Here is a 23,407-nt window from a genome sequence, read left to right on the forward strand (position 1 = left end):
ACAGATGGGGCTCAGATTGGGTGTTGCTGTAGCTGTGGCGTTGGCCTGCAGCTGCAGTTCAGATTTGACTCTTAGCTTGGAGATTTGCATATGCCACAGGTGCAGCCATAAAAAGAAAAAGAAAAGATATATACATCCCTAAGTTCATTGCAGCTTTCTTTACAATAGCCAAGCTATGAAAGCAACCTAAATGCCCATCAATAGATGAATGAATAAAGAAGATGACACGTGCATGTGTGCACGCGTGCGCGCGCGCGCACACACACACACACACACACACACACACAAACAATGGAATATTACTCAGCCATAAAAGTGAAAGAAACTTGCCATTTGGGACAACATGTATGGACCTAGAGGGTATAAAGCTAAGTGAAATAAGTCAGACAAACAAAGACAAATACTCTATGATTTCACTTATTCGTGGAATCGAAAAATCAAAACAAATGAACAAACATAACCACAAAAAGAGTCATAGATACAAAGAACGAACAGGAGGTGACTAGGGAAGAGAGGGCTGGGAGAAGAGAATCAGAGGAGGGAGATTAAGAGGTACAAACTTCCAGTTGAAAAATAAATGAGGGAGTTCCCATCATGACACAGTGGTTAACGAATCCGACTAGGAACCATGAGGTTGTGGGTTCGATCCCTGACCTCGCTCATTGGGTTGGGGATCCAGTATTGCCGTGAGCTGTGGTGTAAGTCACAGATATGGCTCAGATCTGGCGTTGCTGTAGGCTATAGGCCAGCAACTACAGCTCCAATTAGACCCCTAGGAACTAACACAGTGTCGCAGGACAATTACACTTCAAAAACAAACAAACTCAAAGAGGAGTTCCCCTGTGGCATAGCAGGTTAAGGATCTAGTGTCGTCATTGCAGTAGCTCAGGTCACTGCTGTGGTGTGGGTTCAATCCCTGGCCCAGGAAATTTTACATGTCACAGGCACAGCCAAAAACAAACAAACGAACAACAACAAATTCATAGAAAGAGATCAGATTTATGGCTATCAGATGCAGAGGGTTGGGGGAGAGGGAATTAGATGAAAGTAGTCAGAAGGTACAAACTTTCAGTTATAAGATAAATAAGGAGTTCCCGTTGTGGCGCAGCAGAAGCAAATCCAACTAGGAACCATGAGGTTTCCGGTTCAATCCCTGGCCTTGCTCCGTGCGTTAAGGATCTGGCGTTGCCGTGAGCTGTGGTGTAGGTCGCAGACATGGCTCGGATCCTGCATTGCTGTGGCTGTGGTGTAGGCCTGCTGCTGTAGCTCTGATTCAACACCTAGCCTGGGAACCTCCACGTGCCGTGGACACGGCCCTGAAAAGCAAAAAAAAAAAAAGATAAATAAGCACTAGAGATGTAACATACAACATGCTAGATATAATTAACAATGCTGTATGGTTTCCATAAAAGTCACTAAAGAGTAAATCCTGAGTTCTCATCACAAGGGAAAATTTTTTTTGGTTTCTTTAATTTTGTATCTATCTGCTGGATATTCACTAAACCTATTGCAGTAATCTCTTGATGATGTGTGTAAGTCAAATTATTCTGCTGAACATTTTAAACTTGTGCAGTGCTGCATGTCAATCATACTTCAATAAAACAGGAAGGAAAAAATTTTTAGAGCAAAGTCTAACACCATGGCCATAGATTTTATTTCTCTATTTTTACTAGGAATTATTTTGTCTTGTGTCAGAGTTCTTCCAACTGTTAAACACATTGTACCTTAGACTATTCAAGGGCAAAAAAAATGCTGCTTTCCCATCGCCCCCTGGAAATTTTGAAATCTTCTTATTTTTAATCATTACTTGAGATTTCATTGTGAGTAAATGAATCAAATGATAAATCTGTGATGTCAGAAACTTGATTTGCAACTGGAATTTTTTTTTCTTTCTCTTTTTAGGGCTGCACCCAGGGCATATGGAGATTCCCAGGCTATGGGTTGAATCGGAGCTGCACCACTGGCCTACAGCGCAGCCACAGCAACACCAGATCCTTAACCTACTGAGTGAGTCCTACCTGTGCCCTCATAGATGCTACTCAGATTCGTTTCTGCTGAGCCACAGCAGGAACTCCTGGAATTGTATTTTATTTCAGTTAACAAAAATAAATTTTAAAAAAATTTTGGTCTTACCTGTATCATACAGAAGTTTGCAGACCAGGGGTCAAACCTGCACCACAGCAGTGACCTGAGCCACGCAGTGACAATACCGGATCCTTCAACTGCTAGGCCACCAGGGAACTCCTGAAAATAAATTAATTTTGATAAAATTCTTTTAAAAACTAAAGTTTTGGGAGTTCCCACCATGGCACAGTGGGTTAAGAATCAGACTGCAGCAGCTCAGGTCACTGCAGAGGTGTGGGTTCCATCCCTGGCCTGGCACAGTGGGTTAAAGGATCTGGCATTGCCACTGCTACTGCTAGGTTGCAGCTATGGCTTAGATTCAATCCCTGGCCTGGAAACTTCCATATGCCGTGGGTGCAGCCATAAAATTAAAAACAGAAACAAAAACCCAAACTAAAGTTTCACTAATAGTAATGAATGAATGTTCACTTGTTAGTTTCGCTGTACTATGGTGATATAAGATGCTAATTTTAGAGGAAGTTGGATGAAGGGTAATGGGAACTCTGTATTATCTTTGCAACTTCTATATATATCTAAGACGATTCCAAAGTAAAAAATTTACTTTAAAAATGTCTGGAAGCAAGTCTTGGAATTCTCTAAGAATATAGAGATAGAAGATAATTTTTTTTTTTTTTAATGAGAAGGGGGAAACCATAAAAGATCATTTCAAGAGGCCTGCTGTTTTTCTAATGAGAATTCCAGAGAGAAAAGGGAAAACAGAAACAAGAAAATAATAAGAGAAATAATAAAAGGGAAATCCTCAGAGCTACCAATACAAACAGAAAACCCCAAACGAAAAAAAAAAAAAAAGATTAAAAGTGCCCATTTAGTGCTGAGCAGAATCAACAAGTGGAAAAAAATGCATAACTAGGGTCTCATCGGGTTTCAGAAAACCTAATAACTTCTGGAAATTAAAAACAAGCATGTTAAGGGAGTAAAGATCAAATTCGCATCGGGCTTCTCTGAAGCTAGAAACTGTGGAATGGCCTGCAAGGTTCTGAGGGAAATGAAGCAACCTAACTGAAAAGCAAGTGCAGGGGCAAAACAGACTTGTGAGAACGAACAGGTGACCTGCCACGCCCTCCTGCTGAAAAGAATTACTTGAACTTGTACTCCTGGAAGACAGAAATGGAAGATGTGAGGTACCGCTTTGATTCTCAACACATAGTTCCAGAAGCAGCACCTGGCAACCTACTAGATGTGCAAATTCTCAACACCCACCCCTGACCCATTGAATCAGAAAGTCTGGGGGTGGAGCCCAGAGATCTGTGTTCCAACAAGTCTCCTCGGGGACTCTGATACACACTCAAGTTTGAGAACCACTGGAGTGGCACTCAAATCCCGTTCACTGGCCTGGTGCACCCAGCACCTTTGCTGTGAATTGCTGCACAAAACACCTCCTTGTCTAAGCATCCCCGCTGCAAGAAGACTTCCTCGATTGGCTTTCTTGCCCTGGTCTAGCCTGGGGATGGTGGTTAACTGAGAGAACGAGACAGTGGATAACTGAGAGAGTGGTCTCACTTTCACCAGAATAACCCGTCTCTGGCTCTGCTTCTGGGGAGCTGCACCTAACACACCTAAGAGCCAAGAAACAATAGAACTAATCCAGACACACCCTGAAAAGAAATCCCCCGGGGTGATACCTGTTTGCCTAGATGTATTTCATTTAAATTCGAACAGGAAAACGGAAGTCTCTGACAACCACATCTTAAAAAGATCTTCAAGAATAAAATGAATGCCAGTCAAAAGATAGTACAATTAAGAAACTAGAAGCTCTTAATCAGATGGTAAAAAGGCATGTGTTTCTTGGGAGTTCCCGTCGTGACTTAGTGGTTAATGAATCCGACTAGGAACCATGAGGTTGCGGGTTTGATCCCTGGCCTTGTTCATTGGGTTAAGGATCCGCCGTTGCCGTGAGCTGTGGTGTAGGTTGCAGATGCGGCTCAGATCCCGTGTTGCTGTGGCTCTGGAGTAGGCCGGTGGCTACAGCACTGATTAGACCCCTAGCCTGGGAACCTCCATATGCCGTGGGTGCAGCCCTAGAAAAGGCAAAAAGACAAAAAAAAAAAAAAAGCATATGTTTCCTCTCTCCCAAAGGAATAGGGAAGGGCCAAGAAACTCCAGGAAAAACACAAAACTGTACCAGAAGGAGTTCCCATTGTGGCTCAGTGGTTTAAGAGCCTGACATGGAGTCTGTGAGGATGTGGGTTCATCCCTGGCCTCTCTCTCAGTGTGTTAAGGATCTGGCGTAGCTGCAAGCTGCAGCACAGGTCACTGATGTGGCTTGGATCCAGGGTCGCCATCTGCAGCTCTGATTCGACCCCTGGGCCGGGAAGGTCCACATGCCACAGGTGCAGCTGTAAAAAGAAAAGACAAGAAAAGGAGAAAAACCGGTACCAGAAAAATGAGGATTCAAATGTGAAGGGAACAAAAAAATGTGACATGATATGAATTGAAAGAGAAATATCCTTCACATGTGAAAGGTTCTATTTGGGGGTCTTATTTTACTTTTATTGTGGAAAAGTTCTAACATACACAGAAGAGGAAGAAAGAGCCAAACGAACCCCATGTGTGCATCACTCATCTCCATGAGGATTGAGATCTGCTTCATCTCAAGGATGTAGTCAGTTTTCAAATTTCTGTAAACGTCTTACAGTTTCTTTCCTTTTTGACGGCTGGCTTGTTTGAACCCGGAGCCAAACCAGGTCTCCTGATTGCCTGGGGTTGCTTCATCCCCTCGATCTCTCCCAAGCTGCGGTGCAGCTATCACCATCTCCAACCTGCGGGGATTGTTTTGCTCTTGCTTTAAGGCCAAAACCCTTGTTTTAATCACTGTTTTCTCCTGAAATAACCACTGGGCAGTCTTCAAGGTCAGGCTGCTTCAAGCTCTCTCAAATCTTCAGTTTCTTTTTTTCCTTTTTGTTTATTTTTTATTTTTTTTAAGGCGCAGCCTATGGAGGTTCCCAGGCTAGGGGTCAAATCAGAGCTATAGCGGCTGGTCTACACTGCAGCTCACAGCAACACAGTATCCTCAATCCACGGAGCGAGGCCAGGGATCAAACCCGCCTCCCCATGGATACAAATCAGATTTCTTTTCTGCTGACCACGACGGGAACTCCAAATCTTCTGTTTCTTTGGAGTTGAAAGAATCTCCATTCTCTTTCGAGCTTAAAGGACATTTTCTTGGTGGTCCAGTCCATATCTCAAATTTGGGATCCTCCATTCCAGCATAATCACCGAGGCAGGTGTTCAACCTAGAAATCTGCCAGAGTTTTCTGTTTACCAAAGTTTATGGGAACCACCCCCGGTTACACATGCTGTGCATACTTGAGTGCCAGATGTGATTAAAGATATCCAAACGATGTTCCAGTTTACATGACGGCTTCTCAGAAAATCCAGAAAGTTCAGGTTAGGAGCCAAAAGGTGTTTGGAGCTGCAGCCATGGATCCCAGGTTGGGCTGTAAATAGCCCACTTGAGACCCTGGGGATGGAGGAGGGGCCTGGCCTGGGGCACAGAGATTGCCACTCTGGAATCTTCTGCATCCAGCCCAGCCCTGGGTCAGAGATTCTGGACTTTACCCTTCCCTCCTTTTTATCAGGTGGTTGGTTAGAGGAGGGGCTAGAAGAACAGGCGGGGTTAGAATGCAGGAGGAAGGAGCTTTGGCCTCAGCTGCCCAGGACCTCACAGTCCTAAGCTGTCCAGCCAGGGTGTGAACCCAGGTCAGTCAGGTCAGTCTGGCTCCATATTTTAACCCCGTCTTCCTCCCCACTCCCATAGAAACTGGAAAAGTCCTCAGGGCACCTGGGTGCTCCCCGAGGGGCCCAAAGGGGATGGAAGGGCCAGGTCTCCTGCAGTTAAGCAGTTGACTTAGACAAATAACCACAGCCACTCCTAGAAACGGGAAAACAAAAGTCAACCAGCCAACTGACAAAAGCGTCCTTTTGACAAGGGAGGGAGATCAAGGCAGTCTCTTCGCCTTTGCCCCAGAGGCCTTGGGAATCTCAAACGCGAACCTGCTAATTGTAGAGGGCGGGAGTATTGGAGGTCTTGAACCTGCCAGACCCTGAGTCCCTGCCCCCAAGGAGACTGTTGATGGGGGCAGTTTGAGTCAGAGGAGGAGGGAGAAGCCCAACCAGCAGTGGAAGGGCCCAGCCAGCACCCAAGGAGCCTTAGTGGCACCTGTCAGCACCGCACCCTGCTGTGCTCTTTCCCACGAGGAGAGGCGAGATGAGGTCTTAAGCCCCGTGGGGCAGGGGTCTCGGCTGCCTGCCCCTTTGTGTCTGGCAGCCTATGACAGGGGCTCAGCAGAGGGCATTCAGCCCCTTCCCTCTACCCCTACGCTGTCAGATAAAATACAGGCCACCCTGGTAAATCTGGGCTTCAAAGAGACAGTAATTTTTCAGTATGTGTGTCCCTATTCATGATGTCCTAAAGGACACACTTACGCTAAAAAAATTTTTTAAATAAAATTCGTTGTATCATCCAACCAATTCGTTTGAAACCCAAATTCAAATTTACCTGGCCATCCTCTATCTTTATGAACTGACCCTGGCAACCCTCCTCTCAGGGGACATTTGGCAGTGTCAGGAGACGTGGTGGGTTGTCACACGGCAGAGGGAAGGGTGCTACCAGCATTTAGCGGGCAGAGGCCTGGGCGGCGGCGCAGCATCCAAACCGCACAGGACAGCCCCCTGCAGCCAAGAATCATCCGCCAGAATGTCAACAGTCCCAAGGCTGAGATACGGGCCCGAGGGGTCCCAGAGCACACAGAATGCCCTGGCCCACCTCCACCCACGCCCCCCGCCCACCTGCCTTCCATCGATAGGCCACTGAGGGATGGGAAGAGGGAGCGGAGGACCTGCCACAGATATTAACCAACGTCAAGTTACAGGAGAATCAGCTCACAAAACTGTGTATCTTCTCAGCATCACTCGAGGTGAAAGATGCAGAAAAAAATACAATGGAGGGGAGTTCCCGTCTTGGCGCAGTGGTTAAGGAATCCGACTAGGTACCATGAGGTTGCGGGTTCGGTCCCTGCCCTTGCTCAGTGGGTTAATGATCCGGCGTTGCTGTGAGCTATGGTGTAGGTTGCAGACGCGGCTCAGATCCTGAGTTGCTGTGGCTCTGGCCTAGGCCATTGGCTACAGCTCCGATTAGACCCCTAGCCTGGAAACCTCCATATGCTGCGGCAGCAGCCCAAGAAATAGCAAAAAAGACAAAAAAGACCAAAAAGAAAAAAATACAATGGAGGAAAATGGCTAAAATGCCACGGTGGTTCTCTTAGGCCACAGACATGCTTCTTCCTCTCTGTTTCTTTTTTCTCCCCCGCCCCAACCCGCCCACGTTTCCTGAGAACCATGTTTATAAACTATTAACGCTTAAAACGTATTTAATTATATAAGTAACAAATGAATACATTCTCTTTGGATTAAAAATAAATTGGGAGTTCCCGCTGTGGCTCAGCGGGTTAAGAACCCGACTAGTATCCATGAGGAGGATGTGGATTCAATCCCTGGCCTCGCTCAGTGGGTTGACCATCCAGCTCTGCCACGAACTGTGGTGTAGGTGGCAGATGTGGCTGGGATCTGGCGTTGCTGCGGCTGTGGTCTAGGCTAGGTCAGCAGCTGCAGCTCCAATCTGATGCCTGGGAACTTCCATACGGCGCACATGTGGCCTTAAAAAAAAAATTGGAACCCGTACATACAGGGAGGGCAGTCTCCTCCGACAGCCCTTCTAGTCTGGCCCCAGGGCCCCACAGAGCTGCTGTGAGGGCGGATGTTGAGCTCGGGTAGGGACACCGCTCTAGGTTTGGCTTTGATCTGACCCTGAAAATTGCGATTGTGCCAACATAAGGCAATACTTGATATGACCAAGCTAGTTTAAAGTTAGCTGTATCATTTTACTCTGCCACCAACAAGGTGGGACAGGACCAGCGGGAGCCAGCCCTGGACCCCAGACTTCAACATCCTGGCCAATCTGATGGGTCAGAGTATAATCATCTTGTTTTAATTTGCATTTGCCTTATCGTGACTGAGGCGTTGTTGTTTTTTCTTTTTCTGGGTTTACTGAGATACAATTGAAATATGACACTGGGTAAGTAAAAGATATGCAGATGATGATGTGGCAAATACATATATCGCAAGGCGATTACTGCAATAAGATTAGTGAACACACTGTCCCCTCACAGAGTTACCTGCTGTGTGTGTTGAGAACTTTTAATTAAGATTTACTCTCTTAGCAACGCTCAAGTATGCAGAACTGTTAACTATTGTCACCAGACTGTATGTGACACCCCCAACACTTCTTTATTCATAGCTGGAAGTTTGGACCCTCTGACCGACTTCTCCCCATTTCCCCCCAGCTTCTGGCAACCACCTTTCTAATGAGTTTGGGGAGGTTTTTTGGGTTTTTTTGATTTTTTGCTTTTTGTGGCTGCACCTGCAGCATACGGAAGTTCCCAGGCTAGGGGTCAAATCGGAGTTGCAGCTTCCTGCTGACACCACAGCCGCAGCAATGTGGAATCTGAGCCACAACTTCGACCTACACTACAGCTCACGGCCATCCTGGATCCTTAACCCCCTGAGGGAGGCCAAGGATCGAACCCATATCCTCGTGGATACTAGTCAGATTCTTAATGCGCTGACCCGCCACAGAAACTCCTGTTTTTGGTTTTTAGATTCCACATATACATAAGATCACACACTATTGGTCTTTACCTGTCTGGCTTATTGCGTTCAGCACAATGCCCTCAAGGTTCGTTTATGTTGTCACACACAGCCAAAATTCTCTTTATGACTGAATAATTTATAGGACAATATAAATCGATATATATCTCACTTCTTCTTTATCCATTCATCCATCCAGAGACATATAGCTTGCTTCCTTGTCACAGCTGTTGTGACAATGTTGCAGTGAAAATGCGCACACAGATCGCTCTTTGAGAGAGGGTTTCAGTTCCTTCCAATATATACCCAGAAGTGGAATTGCTGAATCATATGGCAGTTCTAGTTTCAATTATTTGAGGAACTCCGTGCTGTTTTCCAGAGCGGCTTCGCCACTTTACCTTCCCACCAGCTTTGCACCAGAGTTCCCTTTTCCTCTGCAGCCTTCCTAACACTCGCTCTCTGCTGTCTTTTTGGTAAGAGCCACGTTGACAGGTGTGAGGTGCTATCTCCCTGAGGTTTTGATGTGCTTCCCTGCTGACTGGTAAGGTCGAGCATCTTTTCATCTGTCGGTTGGCCATTCGTATATCATTTGGGGGGGAAATGTGATGACTGAGTTTAGATATTTTCAGGTGTTCGCATTTATTTTTGGTTAAACTTTTAATTGAGATACATGCGTATCACGCAACATTCCAAAGGGGTCACTGGTGAAGAGTCAGCCTCCTTCCCTAATCTGAAGCTCAGCTCTGCAGCCGCTGTTTCTGGCACTTCCTTGCAGAGATCCTCAATGCTCCTATAAGCATTTACATTTAGTATTTATACAAATCGTAACATTTTCCACACACACTCATCTGCACTTCGCTCTTTTTTTTTTTGCAAAGTGGTTCCTCCCCCTGTGCAAAGAGCCATGTCCTTCTTGTTCATGATTTCATTACACCCCATCGGGTGGATATATTAGCGTTTGTTATAACAGTTCCCTAGTGTTTTGACTGTTTGGTAGCTCCCAACCTTTTTGCTACAATGACCATATTGTGCATATATAATTGCTCACATATGGGAATATATTTGTAGATCATTCCTTCCCTAGAAGAGGAATTGCCGGGTCAAAGGGCAAGTGTCTTGAATGAATTTGCATTTGTGACCACATTGCCTTCCATGTCAATTTATTGACTGTGTCACTTTATGGTCATCAAGAAGGTAATTTATGTTTTAACTCAGAAAAAAAGATATAACACAATCATTGTCTTTGATGACAAGAAGCCAGGATTTAGGAAACACCCCCTGTGTATCAGGAACTTTACACACATTGCCAAAAGCCCTCATGACGATTTTGAAGCACAGCAAATTAAGCTTTTGTTTTAAGACACCCTGGACATAGGTGGCAGAGCCAGCAATCCCGCGGTCTACCTCCCTACCCGGGGCGGGGCCTGGGCCTTGTCTCCAGGCAGAGGCTGACAGGCTGGTATGAGGAACTAGATTCCAGCATAACTTGAGGTGACGTCACGTGACAGGAGACCAGAGGCCTGACACCAGCGCCTCTGGTGACACAGGCCCAGGGGTGAGGCTGGGCTGGCGGGGAAGGGCTTCACCGAGGGGAGGGCTTTTAAGGTAAGGCCTGAGGGTTGAAGGACTAGATTTTGCTGGTGAAAAGCAGAAGAGGCTACATAGCCCATGCTGACTCTGGAGCCAGACTGTCTGAATTTGAACCTAGCTTCTGCCATTTCTTTGCTGTGTGATCTGTCTCCTCATCTGTAAGATACAGACTCTAATTCATTCAAATGTCGTGGAAATTAAATGTTAAAGCATGTTAAAAAAAAAAAACCCACCTGACATTTTGTGTTTAATATGCATTAGCCATTTATTACCAAATAACTAAATTGCTTTTAAAGACATTTTAATTGATAAACTATTTCAAAGTATTGTTTAAAATTTTTAGTTGGCATACTGATAATGATGGAACCCATTTGGCTGGTGACAGGAGGTACCATCATAACAGCCCAATCTAGTCACTACAGACAAAAATTTAATCAGGGAGTTCCCACTGTGGCTCAGCAGTAATGAACCCAACTGGTATCCAAGAGGATGTGGGTTCCACCCCTGGCCTCGCTCAGTGGGTTAAGGATCCCACGTTGCTGTGAGCGGCTCAGATCTGGCGTTGCTGTGGCTGTGGGTAGGCCAGCAGCTATGGCTCTGATTTGCCCCCTAGTCTGGGAACCTGCATATGCCTCAGGTGTGGCCCTAAAAAGACCCCTCCAAAAAAGTTTAATCAGAACAGCACAGCAGCTAGTAGTTTTCAACAATTTATATACTTTGCCAAATAACAATTGTTTAAAAGTGTTAAAATTCAAAGGTTGATTTTTATTTATTTATTTTCAAAGCAAAGGAGATTTATTAAGGCACCAGAGGGGGATGGGCTGAGCTCAGGATGGCGCCAGCCAAAGGCTGATTTTTAAGTGTTAACATTTATCTAGCTCTTACGATGTGCCCAGCATGGCTATAAGTATCTCATTTAATCCTCATAAGCCTATTGGATAAGTACTGTATTATTATTCCCATTTTACAGATGAGGAAACAGAGACACTGAGAAGCTTTAAGCTGTTTGCCCAAGGGCACCGCAGCCGGGATCCATGCCAGGCTTAATGACGGCAGAGCCTGCTCTCACCTCTCTGAGGCTCAATCTCTCCATGGGAAACTGGATGGAGAATCAAATTGTGGCCATTGCCATCGTCCTGATCACTAAAGGTAAGCCATCTAAACTCTCAAACCTCCTCAAGGCCTGACCAGCTCCGATCTGAGGCTGCTCTCAGAGAAAGAAGGGACATGGGAGCCATGAAAGTGTCCTGTTCAGGAGCTTCACCAGCTCCACGGAGCGAGGAGGGGTCCGAGAGGTGAGCGGAGACATAGAGACCAGTAAGTGGGGGGGGGGGGGGACAGGGGCTGCAGATCAAGGCTGTAGGCAGGGCCAGGAGGGGTCCTTGGCCTGACCTTTCCTTGGGATGTTACTGGAATCCTTACAAGGCCCTCGTCCTGCAGGAGGTCCTTACCTGGAAGAAATTAAATGTCTATAGTCATGAGTGGCTATTGAACCTTGAAATGTGTCTCATCCAAATTGAGATGTGTTCTAAGAAACAGATAATACACATGGGATTTCAAAGACTTAGTATGAAAAAATTTTAAAGTAAGATATCTTAATACTTTTTTAATATTTTTTATTCAAGTACAGTTAACTTACACAGCTGTGTCATCAAAAGGTTTTATATTAATTACATGTTGAAATGAGAACATTCTGGATATAATGGGGTAAATTTAAAAATACCAAAATTAATGTCACTTGTTCCTTTTTTTTTTTTTCTTTTATAAAGTGGCTACTAGAAAACTTGAAATGATGTCAGTGGCTCAGACTGGATTTCGACCGAACTGCGCTGGTCCCTTACCTTCCTGCACGCACGTGCCTCCCCGCCCTCTAGGAGGAGCTGCGGTGAGGGTTGGCCTGTCCCTGGGCCCCGCCCGTCAGGCTTTGTCTTTCGGGTTCTCTTGACCTCAGGACAGCGGCTGGGTGTCCCTCGACCGGTCTGGGCCCGCTGTGCTCGGGCGCCCTCTAGCGGCTCCTCTCTCAGGCGGTTCTACTCTTCCGCGACATCCCATCCTCGTGAGGAGGACTGTATTTGAAACAATTTGTGGTCCCAAGCCAGTCGTTCCACTCATCACCTGTTCCTGTTTTGATTTCTAGTTAATTCAAAGTCAATTTACGGAGAAAAAATTTTTTTATTACTCAACGAATTTATTACATTTATAGTTGTACAATGATCATCACAATCCAATTTTATAGGATCTCCATCCCACACCCCCAGCGTGTCTCCCCGCCCCTTTGCAGAGAAAATTTGAGACATATTCTGGTACCTATTTATTATCTTCTTAGGTCTCAATACAATTAAAATGAATTTATCTTGGAGTTCCCTAGTGGCTCAGCGAGTTAAGGATCCCAGGTTGTCACAGCTGTGGCTCTGGTCACTGCTGTGGCCCGGGTTCCATCCCTGGCCCTGGAATTTCCGCATACCTTGGGTGCTGCCAAAAAAAAAATCACATAAATAAATAAATAAATATAAAAGGAAGACATCTTCTACTTTGCTTAACTTCAACTGTGGCTTCTTGTTGGTAAATTGTCAGGAACATCTGGATAAGGATGTTGCCTAATCCTTTAAGTTCCTGAATATTAATATGTAATTTTATTTAAGGGGATAGGTTTTGGGTCTTAGAAGACACACTTTCCTTTTGTTGGTAAAGTAGGTTAATAGGATGTATGGTAAACAGGCTACACTGCATGGTGAGGAGTAGGGGGCAAGAGTGTTGATAATGCACTTAGCACAGTGCCTGTACATTATATGCTCTTGATATATATAATTATTAGTGTACAAAATTGAAGTTCCCATCGTGGCTCAGCAGAAACGAATCTGGCTAGTATCCATGAGGATGAAGTTTCGATCCCTGGCCTCGCTCAGTGGGTTAAGGATCCAGCGTTGCTGTGGCTGTGGTGCAGGCTGGCAGCTACAGCCCTGATTCCATCCCTAGCCTGGGAACTTCCCTATGCCGCGAGTGTGGCCCTTAAAAAGACAAACAAAACAAAACAAACAAACCCCCCCCACAAAATTCCTTGTGGTTTACAAAAGCAGCAATCTTTTAAGAGTGTTGTGGTTAGAAGCACTTGTGCCCTTGCGTGTTAGGACCCTGGTTCACACCCTTCTTTTTTTTTTAAGTTTCTTTTTTATTGAAGTATAGTTGATCTACAATGTTAATTTCAGGTATACAGCCACACCCTTCTTTTTTTTTAAGTTTCTTTTTTATTGAAGTATAGTTGATCTACAATGTTAATTTCAGGTATACAGCAAAATGATTCAGTTTTATACATGTGTGTGTGTATGTGTGTACATACATATGTATTCTTTTCCAGATTCTTTTCCCTTATAGCATTGAGTAGAGTTCCCTGTGCTCTACAGAAGGCCGACTCTTCCTGATGAGCAAACAAGCCGTAACGGAAAGGAACTAAGTATCAATGGGTCACTGAGCTAGGAAAACATGGGCTGGTTCAGGATCATCCTGGAAAATCACCCCGCTGAGCCAGACCCAACTCAACTCAGCCAACCAGGGCAAGGAGAGTGGATGGGGAAGAGGTCATGGGTCCACCCCACAGGGAACTCTGGATTTTCCAGGGTACATGGAGACATTCCCAGGGGCTGTGTGGAATGGAAATAGAAGTTCAAGGAGAAAATGAAACAATGCATGATGTGCAACTGTTCAGGAAAAACTTGTTTATTTTTTTAAAGATAATTGTGGAGATCAAATCACGGTGGCATTCATATTCCCATGGATGCATTTAAAAGAGTGACTGCTTTATTTTAAATAGTTGGCATTATAATGATACTGGAAATTATCATCTGTTAAGTTTGTTTAAACTTACAGAGAAAATTCCTACCTATGCTAAAGTTCTACATAACTTAGAATGTACACAGGAAAACTGCACCCTTCAAATTCTTGTAGGGAGAATGTGAGCACAAAAACTTTGAAGACCAGGGCTCTGGGCTATATCCCCAGGAGTGGGATTGCTAGGGTTTAGGGACATGCAACCGACATTCCTCAAGGATACCAAATTTCCAAAGCAGCTGTGCTAGTTTACATTTCCACCGGGTGGTGGAGGCTAGTTCCACTGCTCGGGATCCTCCCCAGAGCTTGCTGACTGTGTGGAGGCCTGTAACATTCACGAGGCTGACACAGCCATCGCCTCTCACAAGTCTAAGCAAAGGAGCCAGAATGCCTTCCGTGCCTTCTGAGCCTGTGGAATTAGGGTCTGGAGAACTAGATTAGGTGGCTCTTTTTTTTTTTTTTTTTGTCTCTTTTAGGACCACACCTGCGGCATCTGGAGGTTCCCAGGCTGGCCTACACCACAGTCACAGCCACGTTCAGATCCAAGCCACATCTACACCACAGCTCAAGGCAACGCCGGATCCTTAACCCACTGAGCAGGGAGGCCAGGGAGCGAACCTGCAACCTCAGGGTTCCTCGTTGGATTCATTGCCACTGCGCCACGACAGGAACTCCGTAGATCAGATGGTTCTAATGGTTTTTCCCTGCAAAAGCCCAAAGCACTCCTTGCGAAGTAAGAGGCCAGCCCCGATCCTATTCTAGTGTTGGCTGCATGCCAGCCATGGGCTCCTGGCCTCTCCCTTCGTCTCCTCGCTAACCAGCGCCCTAGCCTGGCTCTGGAAACCAGGCAGTTGGTAGCCCTGGCTTGTTACCATCTTGTTCTTGTTCTTTGGTCACCTCAGTGGAGTCAGTCCTGAGGTCGTGGAGTCCACTAGTCAAATCCTGGGAAGCCAGCCTCCTGCCTCTTGTTTCTGCGGAGGGCGTTCACCTCCCCAGCTCTGTGTTGGTCCACATTTTCAGCCCCTTGAATGAGGTTAGCCAAAGATGCCCTCCTTGGCTAGCGGACCAGTCGAAGGGGTGGGCAGCGTGTCTACTGGGGAGAACTGCAGCCCCGCCCCTTTCTGGGAAGGAGGGGGACCAACGCGCTGTAGTTGCAAGTTGTGGCCGCCAGAGGGCGAGGTAGCAGAGCATTTGGAAAGCTGGTTTAGGAAAGGCGGAATTTCCAAGTTCAAAAATTAACTGCAGAGTTCCCGTCGTGGCTCAGCAGTAAGAAACCTTACTAGTATCCTTGAGTATATGGGCTCGATCCGTGGCCTCGCTCAGTGGGTTAAGAATCTGGCGTTGCGGTGAGCTGTGGTATAGGTCGCAGACACTGCGCAGATCTGGCGGTTGCCCTGGCTGTAGCCTAGACAGTTAGGCTTCAGCTCAGATTGGACCCCTGGCAGGGAACTTCCATATGCCCCGGTGCGGCCCTAGAAAGACCAAACCAAACCAAACAAAAAAATCAACTGGCCACCCACCTGTGGTGCAGGAGGTTAAGGATCTGGTATTGTCACTACAGTGGCTCCAGTCATTGCTGTGGCATGGGTTCGATCACTGGCCCGGAAACCAATACATACCATGGGCACAACCAAAAAACAAAAAAACCCAACCAACCAACCAAACAAAAGCCCAGATAAAATCAATTGGACAAACTTACTGTCTCTGGGTATTCCAGCTGTGTCCCTGTCCTTGAGCTGGGCTTGGTAACCCGCCTCCTCCACCCACGCCCAGGAAAGGTTCAGCTGGTCATTTTGACCTTCCTACCCAGCCCCTGCCCTCTCCCTCCTAGCCCATAATGGCCTAGGGCAGGTCCCTGATACAGCTGTCCTTGGCCCCCACCTCTCCAAACCAGATGCTGATCTTACACCCTTGGAAAAAGCTTGATGAGTGGAGACCTCCCTGGCCTTTTTCTCTCCCTTGGCCAAGTCTTTCTTCTTCCAGTGTCTGGTCTCTGACTCAGTTTTCCCCACCTCTTTCTTTTGATTTCTCTGCCTTAAGCATTATTGCAGTATCATCCTTCTACCCACAGCAGATAGTGCCCAGCGTGTGTGAGAATGGAAGGTGCTGGTGTGTAGTGGCTTCTGCAAAAAGCAGAGGTGTGGGCCCACGTGTTAGTGATGGCAAGATGACTCACCCTAACCAAAAACATTGAAACCAAAATGCCAAGGTGTTTATTTGCACTAAAAGCAGTGATGATCTGTCGCATATAACGGACGCTTTCCACGTGCTGGGCACTATGCTGAGTGCTTTAAAGCCACCATCTAATTCAATCACAGAAATCTGCAGAGGTTAATGAGCACTTTCCAGATGAAGAATCTGAGACAAAAAGGGTTAGTGACTTGCCTGAAGCTTGTAAATAGTAGCACTGAGACATGAAACTGATTGAGCTGGCTTCATCATTTTCCCCACTGCCCTGCCTCTGACCAAGCTGTCTGCTCCCTTGGCACCCTCCCAGCAGAACAGAGCATCCTCCATGGCACCTGTGCACGGCAGTGACCCCATCTGTGTGACGCTGAAAGTGCACACCATTCGCCACAGGACATCTCACTGCCTGGAGGGAAATCTGAAAACATGTGTCCTGAAATGTTTGCTTAACCAGAAGAGTGTTGTTTTAATTTGCTTCTCTTTTTAAATGTTTTTATGCATGTATTTTAATTCTAATTTTTTATTTTTTTGCTTTTTAGGGCCGCACCCATGGCACCTGGAGTTTCCTAGGTGAGGGATCGAATCAGAGCTGCGGCTGTGACCTACACCACAGCTCAGAGCAACGCCAGATCCTTAATCCACTGAGTGAGGCCAGGGATCAAAACTGTGTCCCCACGGATGCTAGTCAGATTTGTTTTCCCTGAGCCACAACGGGAATGTCCGATGCTATTATTTTTACAGTGTTATTCTGAGTAATATTATTATATTTAAGATGTATTTGAGATACTTAAGATATTTCTCTTAAAATAGATAAAATGAAAGGCATTATGATGATAAAGATAAAAGCTTCCTTCATGGGCTTTTTCCTGGGACCAGAGGACCATACCCAGGCAGGCATCCTCTGTGTCACTGGGGAGAGACAGCAGATGAACCACCATGAAAACTCCAGACGTGACGTTGGTGCAAAGAACTTGCCAAGGTCTGATCCTCAGCTTTGAGTCTCTACAACTCGGTTTTGTGGGCCTCCCAGGTAAGATATGGCACTTGTGAGCAAATTCATCTGAACCACAGTACCAAGAACAATTCGAAAACCAGAATCCATGCATTGATTTGTTTGCTATTCAAACTTTTATTGACACTGGGCCTGAACCAGGCCATATCCTAAGCTTACAGTAGTGGAAGAAATATATAAACAGATCATTCCAACCCAGTGAGATGACTGTTATGGTGATGGGAGCAACTAGGAGAGACCCAATCCTGGAGGAAGTGCCAGAAGGAGATGACACACGGAGAAAAAAGCCTGTTCCTGATTTCCTCACCTCAGTGAGGGTTGTCACTAACATCCAGCCCTGGAGTCAGAAACTGGCAACATCATTCTCAACTCCCCTCAGCCTCAATCCATCACCAAGACACATCAGGTCCACAGTATGTCCCTTTAATTCATCCACTTCTTTCAGACAGCTTTGACGTTTTGCTTGATCTCCTCCCTTTCGCGTTTCTGCCTACAGGTGTTTCCATCACGCTACTCTTCTCTTTTACCGCCTCCCGGAAGTAAAAACTACATTTCCCTTGAGCGCCCACAGACGTCGACGTCGCGCAGTTCTTTGTCGTCGCGCAGCGCTCTTTATACGCACTTCCGGCCACTCGCCCCTTCCTTTTCTTTCGGCTGCGCGCGGCGGCAAGATGGCGGTGCAGATTTCCAAGAAGAGGAAGGTGAGATCTCGGGGCCCGGATGCCAGGTGCTGTGGCGCCGCGCGGGTCAGGAGCTTTTCTGGGGGTCGTCGCGAGGCCCGCGGATCCTTCCTCTTCCCCTGGCGGCGGCTGGGCCGCGTGGGGTTCCCGTGGGCCGAGGATGGCGGTGGATGGAGCGCAGGCCCGAGCCGGGCCGGCGCAGTATGGCGGGGATGGTTCGGACGGAGAGCTGAGATGAGCACCGGGGGCCCCTCCTCCCCCGGAGAAGGCGCTTGTGAGCATTTCTTGGTCAGTCCGTACCGTTAGGGAACGTGTGGTGTTTGAGGCCGTGAGCCGTTCCCCGCATCTTACCGGGGCTTCGGGAGAGGGAGGTAGCAGTATATTTGCCTTCTCATTAATCGTTTCTACGTGCAGCCTTCTGCCTCACAGACCTCAGTTTTGAGAAGGCTTCTGGCATTTTTCCTACTTGGGGCCAAGGAAGAGTTCTGGGGAAAGGGAGGGCGGGGACCTGAGAAGAACGCTTCCTCGAGTTTAACTGAACTGATCTTTTTATGGGAGAGAACTGTGTGAAGTCCGTTCGGTTTGGGGCACTTTGTCATTTTCTGAGTACATAACGTTGGTGTTACAGTGCAATCCACACGCTTTTATGAGTGAGGATTTGCCAGCTTTCCGAAACACACGTGAGTACAGTTAAGGCAAGATTAAAGTGGCTGAGCGTCTTCTGCTGAGCCGAACTGTGTTTACAGGTGAGGCTGCTTAACTCCCTGGGTGCAAACTGTCTCACTTGTGCTGAGTTAGTTCTAAATGGGTCGTTTTAGAGTTGATTTTGTTTAGCGTGGGTACATGCTAATTAACAGTTTTTAAACCCTTCAATGACGAGAAGATGACGAGTCTGACTGGAGGTGTTCTCTTTGACCAGGTAGCCCCTGCTCTGTGTTGCGTTCTGTGGCACAGTTCAAAGGGCCCTGGGTCAAAGTGACTTCCAAAAGATGGCCTAGAGGCATTTGTCTGAGAAGGGTTATTTTGTTCCTCCTTGAACACAGATAATATGATTGATGATGGTTCCTCTGTTGGAGGTGTTGAGTTTTAATGAAGGTCGCATTGGCTGAAAGACTGGACTAGGAAAGTGAGCCTGCACCCAAGTCCTCACTTTGAATTTTCTTCTTTGGTTAGTTTGTCGCTGATGGCATCTTCAAAGCTGAACTGAATGAATTTCTTACTCGGGAGCTGGCTGAAGATGGGTACTCCGGAGTTGAAGTTCGAGTTACACCAACTAGGACAGAAATCATTATCTTGGCCACCAGGTAAAAACTTGTGTTCCTGGCCGTCACCCATAATTGTTGTTGGCATTAAGATGGTTTATTCTGGGAGTTCCCGTCGTGGCGCAGTGGTTAACGAATCCGACTAGGAACCATGAGGTTGCGGGTTCGGTCCCTGCCCTTGCTCAGTGGGTTAATGATCCGGTGTTGCCGTGAGCTGTGGTATAGGTTGCAGACGCGGCTCGGATCCCACGTTGCTGTGGCTCTGGTGTAGGCCGGTGGCTACAGCTCCGATTCAACCCCTAGCCTGGGAACCTCCATATGCCGCGGGAGCGGCCCAAGAAATAGCAACAACAAAGACAAAAAAAAGAAAAAGATGGTTTATTCTGCAAACTTGGGACAACCAGTGAACCTTAGAATATGTGATTTTTTAAAACTGCATTTTAAAAAAATCCTAATTCTAGCTCTCTCATACAACATTTATACTTGCTTGTGTCCAGTGAATGAGACTTTACTACTGTATATATGCAAGATTTAAAATTACATTTGGGGAGTTCCCACTGTGGTCCAGTGGGTTAATGATCTGGCTTGTCTCTGCAGACACTGGTTCAGTCCCTGGCCTGGCTCAGTGGGTCAGGGATCCAGTGTTGCTGCAGCTGTGGCTTAGGTCTACAGCTTTGGCTGGGATTCAGTCCCTGGCCCAGGAACTTTCATATGCCTAGGGTGTGGCCAAAAGATAAAATTAACATCTGGAATTTTGTGAGAGCTGTGAATTGTCACTCTTTTCCCCAGGACACAGAATGTTCTTGGTGAGAAGGGCCGGCGGATCCGGGAATTGACTGCTGTGGTTCAGAAGAGATTTGGCTTCCCTGAGGGCAGTGTAGAGGTGAGTGATCCTGGTTTATGCCAGAGGTTACTGTGGGCCTGGAAATGGCTCATTAGGATGGTACATTATCACTTTTAACACTTAGTTATTCGTGGTTGCTGAGTGTTATAGATGAACATTTTTTTGAAGTTCTCTTAATAAACAGGATAGTGGAATTTTACATTCGTCATAGGTGTAGTTATGATACAAATGAGGGGTTGGCAGCCTCATGGTTTCCTTGTGACTAGAAAGACCTAGTGGTGGCAGGGCATGAGGACTGCTTCAGCCTCTGTCACTGAGTACATGCGGGCCTTAGAAATGCTTCAGTATCTGGGTGCTCTGGTGACACATACAGTGGTGTATGCTTGTGTGGAGAATGTGCTGATTTTTAGTTGAAAAGAGTGATGAATGTATCAAGTTTAAGAACATGCCTATTTTCCTTCCTAAAGCTTTATGCAGAAAAAGTGGCCACAAGAGGTCTGTGTGCCATTGCCCAGGCAGAGTCTCTGCGATACAAACTCCTCGGGGGCCTTGCTGTGCGGAGGTAAGTGTCCTGAGACTTCTAATGGTTGCGTCTTGTGGATCAGAGTATCAGCCATTTTGTCCCTCAGTAAGTGGACTTACATGGCAGACCCTGCTAACATCCTGAGAGTTTTTAGCAGTAAGCTATTGCTAGTCATGGGGCTGGCCTAGCAGTCTAGCAAGAAAGACAGGTGAAGAGGCAAATTTTTAGAGTGGTCATTGCTGTGATGGAGAACTATTTGAGGTATGCTTTGGGAGTAGAATAAATACCGAACTCAGAGAAGAGGGATTAGGGTTCTCGTGGAAGCATTCACATCTTTTCTGCTGGCTATAGATAAGACTCATCTCTGATGAGCTTAAAATCTAGCCAGGTCTTGGTAGGTACATATAGATAGTAATGTGAGGATTGATGGATTTTGAAGGACATGAGGTGGTTGGCCATGGAGCTGGATTACTTGATGAGATTTCAGCTGGCAGTTCTTTGAGCAGTTGCACTGTTTGTGGGGTAATGAGAATGCCTAACCCGGGTGTTGGTATTTGTCAATACAGTGCTTTGGGAAGTTTTTCAGTGGAGGAAGGACCTGAGAGCTGTACTGATGGTGGACAGGTTGGCGTGGGCACGCTTAGGCAGGATAGGTGGAAGACGGCTCATCTGGCTCGAATGCCAGTTTTGCCACTTAGAAAAGTGGTTCTCAAAAGTTTGGTCCCTGGGCTAGCATTACTGCCATAACATGACTTTTTAGAAATAATTGTCAGTCTTCAACCCAGGCTCACCGATTGGGAAGTGGGGTGCAGCCCAGCAGTCTGCTTCATAACTGAATTAAGGGTGGTTCATGGGAGTTCGCTTGTGGCGCAGCGGAATCTGACTAGGATGCTTGAGGACACAGGTTCGATCCCTGGCCTCGCTCAGTGGGTTAAGGATCCACGTTGCCATGAGCTGTGGTGTAGGTCACAGACATGGATCTGATGTTGCTGTGGTGCAGGCTGGCGGCTGCAGCTCTAATTAGACCCCTAGCCTGGGAACCTCCATGTGTCATGGGTGCGGCCCTAAAAAGACCAAAGGGGAAAAAAAAAGGTGGTTTCATTTTAACCTTGAGTGATTCTAAATGTGCAGCCAAGGCAGGAAAAGAACTTAAGAAGGAGCTTGGTGTGTATTCCCTAAGGAGTTAGGTCTAAGTGTGATGAGAGCGGGAGAAAATTTCTGTCTCCCAGGTCAAGCTCTGGGCACATTTATTCTCCATTAAAGGAACATTGGAAATCGTGCAGATGAGTCTGGGTTTTGGGTGGGGTGGGGTTGAACAGTCCTGTCTGGTGATAACACAAATGGCTGTCTCTTGCCTTCCCAAAGGGCCTGCTATGGTGTGCTGCGGTTCATCATGGAGAGTGGGGCCAAAGGCTGCGAGGTCGTGGTGTCTGGGAAACTTCGAGGACAGAGAGCTAAATCCATGAAGTTTGTGGATGGCTTGATGATCCACAGTGGGGACCCTGTTAACTACTACGTTGACACCGCCGTGCGCCATGTGCTGCTCAGACAGGGTGAGCAGCCAGGAGTGTTTGGATAGAGGTGCTTTTCCACACACACCTCAGCGCTGGGAGGTTTCGTCTTGGAGTAATGGAGCATTTTTATACTTCTTGGGTTTATCCTTTAGCTTCATAGAACCCTAAGAAGTGAATTGCTGAGACTAGTCGGGTTGGAGAGTTGGTTTGTCCTTGTTTCAGCCACTGGTGTGCGTACCCTTCAGTGATGACACGATGACGAGTCAGAAAGGGCACGCCCTGCTCTTGGTCCTTGCCAGTGCCATGTTCTGTGGTGCTGTGCGTGGGTTCCTTTTGCATAAGTGTCCCATTCTTTGGTTGATTAGAGGCATTTGTCTGAGAAGGGGCCAGACCCAGAGGATGCTTGAGTCACCTGTCTTCTTCCTTCTGCCCTACGCTGTTCTGTAGTAGGGGCCTGTGGAACATAGCTAGGTCTTAACTGTGGCATCTTCTAGGTGTGCTGGGGATCAAGGTAAAGATCATGCTGCCTTGGGACCCAACTGGTAAAATTGGCCCTAAGAAGCCGCTGCCTGACCACGTGAGCATTGTGGAACCCAAAGATGAAATACTGCCCACCACCCCCATCTCCGAACAGAAGGGTGGGAAGCCAGAGCCACCCGCCATGCCCCAGCCAGTACCCACAGCATAATAGGTATGTCTGTAAGGGACTCCTGGAGCAGAGCAAGACCCTGTTTTATTTATTGTTTTTGTTAATGCTTGCGTCTTACACGTCATCAAATTCTTGGTGACTAATTCTGTGTGAAGGAACACAGTTGGAGCCTGGGACTCATTTAACCCAGTATTGTGTTGGGAGGGGCGTTTGCCTTTGGTCTGAGAAGTTCCTGCACTTGCCACTGTGTGTGATATACGCCTGTTCCTTTCTTGTCCTCCCTCCCTTGCTTACTGAAAAACTTCAAGGCACTATTGCTAGTAATTAGCTGTTCTTCAGCAGCCCCCTTTGCTTCTCCTTTGCCCAGCGCCTGTTGTTTCGTTTGTTTCTAGGCATTTGGTGTGTATTTATAAATTTTCATGCAAACTCGGTACTTAATGTATTTTATTTGGTTTCAGGGTCTCCTTGGCAGCTGGATCTGGAGTCTGGATGTTGTTCTGTAAAGACATTTAATAAAATCTTTTCAAAAGA

At 46.7% G+C, this 23,407-nt stretch overlaps 1 protein-coding gene, 1 long non-coding RNA gene and 2 other non-coding genes across 4 annotated transcripts; all 4 read left to right on the forward strand.

Annotated features, from left to right (window-relative positions):
• Positions 1 to 9,183: 9,183 nt before the first annotated feature.
• Positions 9,184 to 12,765, forward strand: LOC125111142 (uncharacterized). Its single transcript, XR_007130836.1, has 3 exons — positions 9,184 to 9,331; positions 11,351 to 11,529; positions 12,150 to 12,765. It is a non-coding gene; the product is annotated as an uncharacterized LOC125111142 (long non-coding RNA).
• A 5,140-nt stretch (positions 12,766 to 17,905) lies between these two features.
• RPS3 (ribosomal protein S3) lies at positions 17,906 to 23,407 on the forward strand. The gene is made up of 7 exons (XM_047752975.1): positions 17,906 to 18,105; positions 19,258 to 19,388; positions 20,136 to 20,229; positions 20,658 to 20,752; positions 22,079 to 22,266; positions 22,722 to 22,918; positions 23,335 to 23,407. The coding sequence occupies exons 1-6, from the start codon at positions 18,076 to 18,078 to the stop codon at positions 22,913 to 22,915; spliced, it is 732 nt and encodes a 243-aa protein (XP_047608931.1). The 5' UTR covers positions 17,906 to 18,075; the 3' UTR covers positions 22,916 to 22,918; positions 23,335 to 23,407.
• Positions 18,952 to 19,101, forward strand: LOC125112250 (small nucleolar RNA SNORD15). The gene has a single exon (XR_007131051.1). It is a non-coding gene; the product is annotated as a small nucleolar RNA SNORD15 (small nucleolar RNA).
• LOC125112248 (small nucleolar RNA SNORD15) lies at positions 22,467 to 22,611 on the forward strand. The gene has a single exon (XR_007131050.1). It is a non-coding gene; the product is annotated as a small nucleolar RNA SNORD15 (small nucleolar RNA).

This window comes from Phacochoerus africanus, chromosome 11, assembly GCF_016906955.1.
Source record: "Phacochoerus africanus isolate WHEZ1 chromosome 11, ROS_Pafr_v1, whole genome shotgun sequence".
Taxonomy (NCBI): Eukaryota; Metazoa; Chordata; class Mammalia; order Artiodactyla; family Suidae; genus Phacochoerus; species Phacochoerus africanus.

What these genes read in the sequence shown, in the direction of transcription:
- RPS3 (XM_047752975.1), top strand. Translation starts at nt 18,076, where the DNA reads ATGGCGGTGCAGATTTCCAAGAAGAGGAAG. An exon ending in GGGGGCCTTGCTGTGCGGAG is followed by an intron (nt 20,753 to 22,078) that starts GTAAGTGTCCTG and finishes GCCTTCCCAAAG; the next exon opens with GGCCTGCTATGGTGTGCTGC. An exon ending in CCATGTGCTGCTCAGACAGG is followed by an intron (nt 22,267 to 22,721) that starts GTGAGCAGCCAG and finishes GGCATCTTCTAG; the next exon opens with GTGTGCTGGGGATCAAGGTA.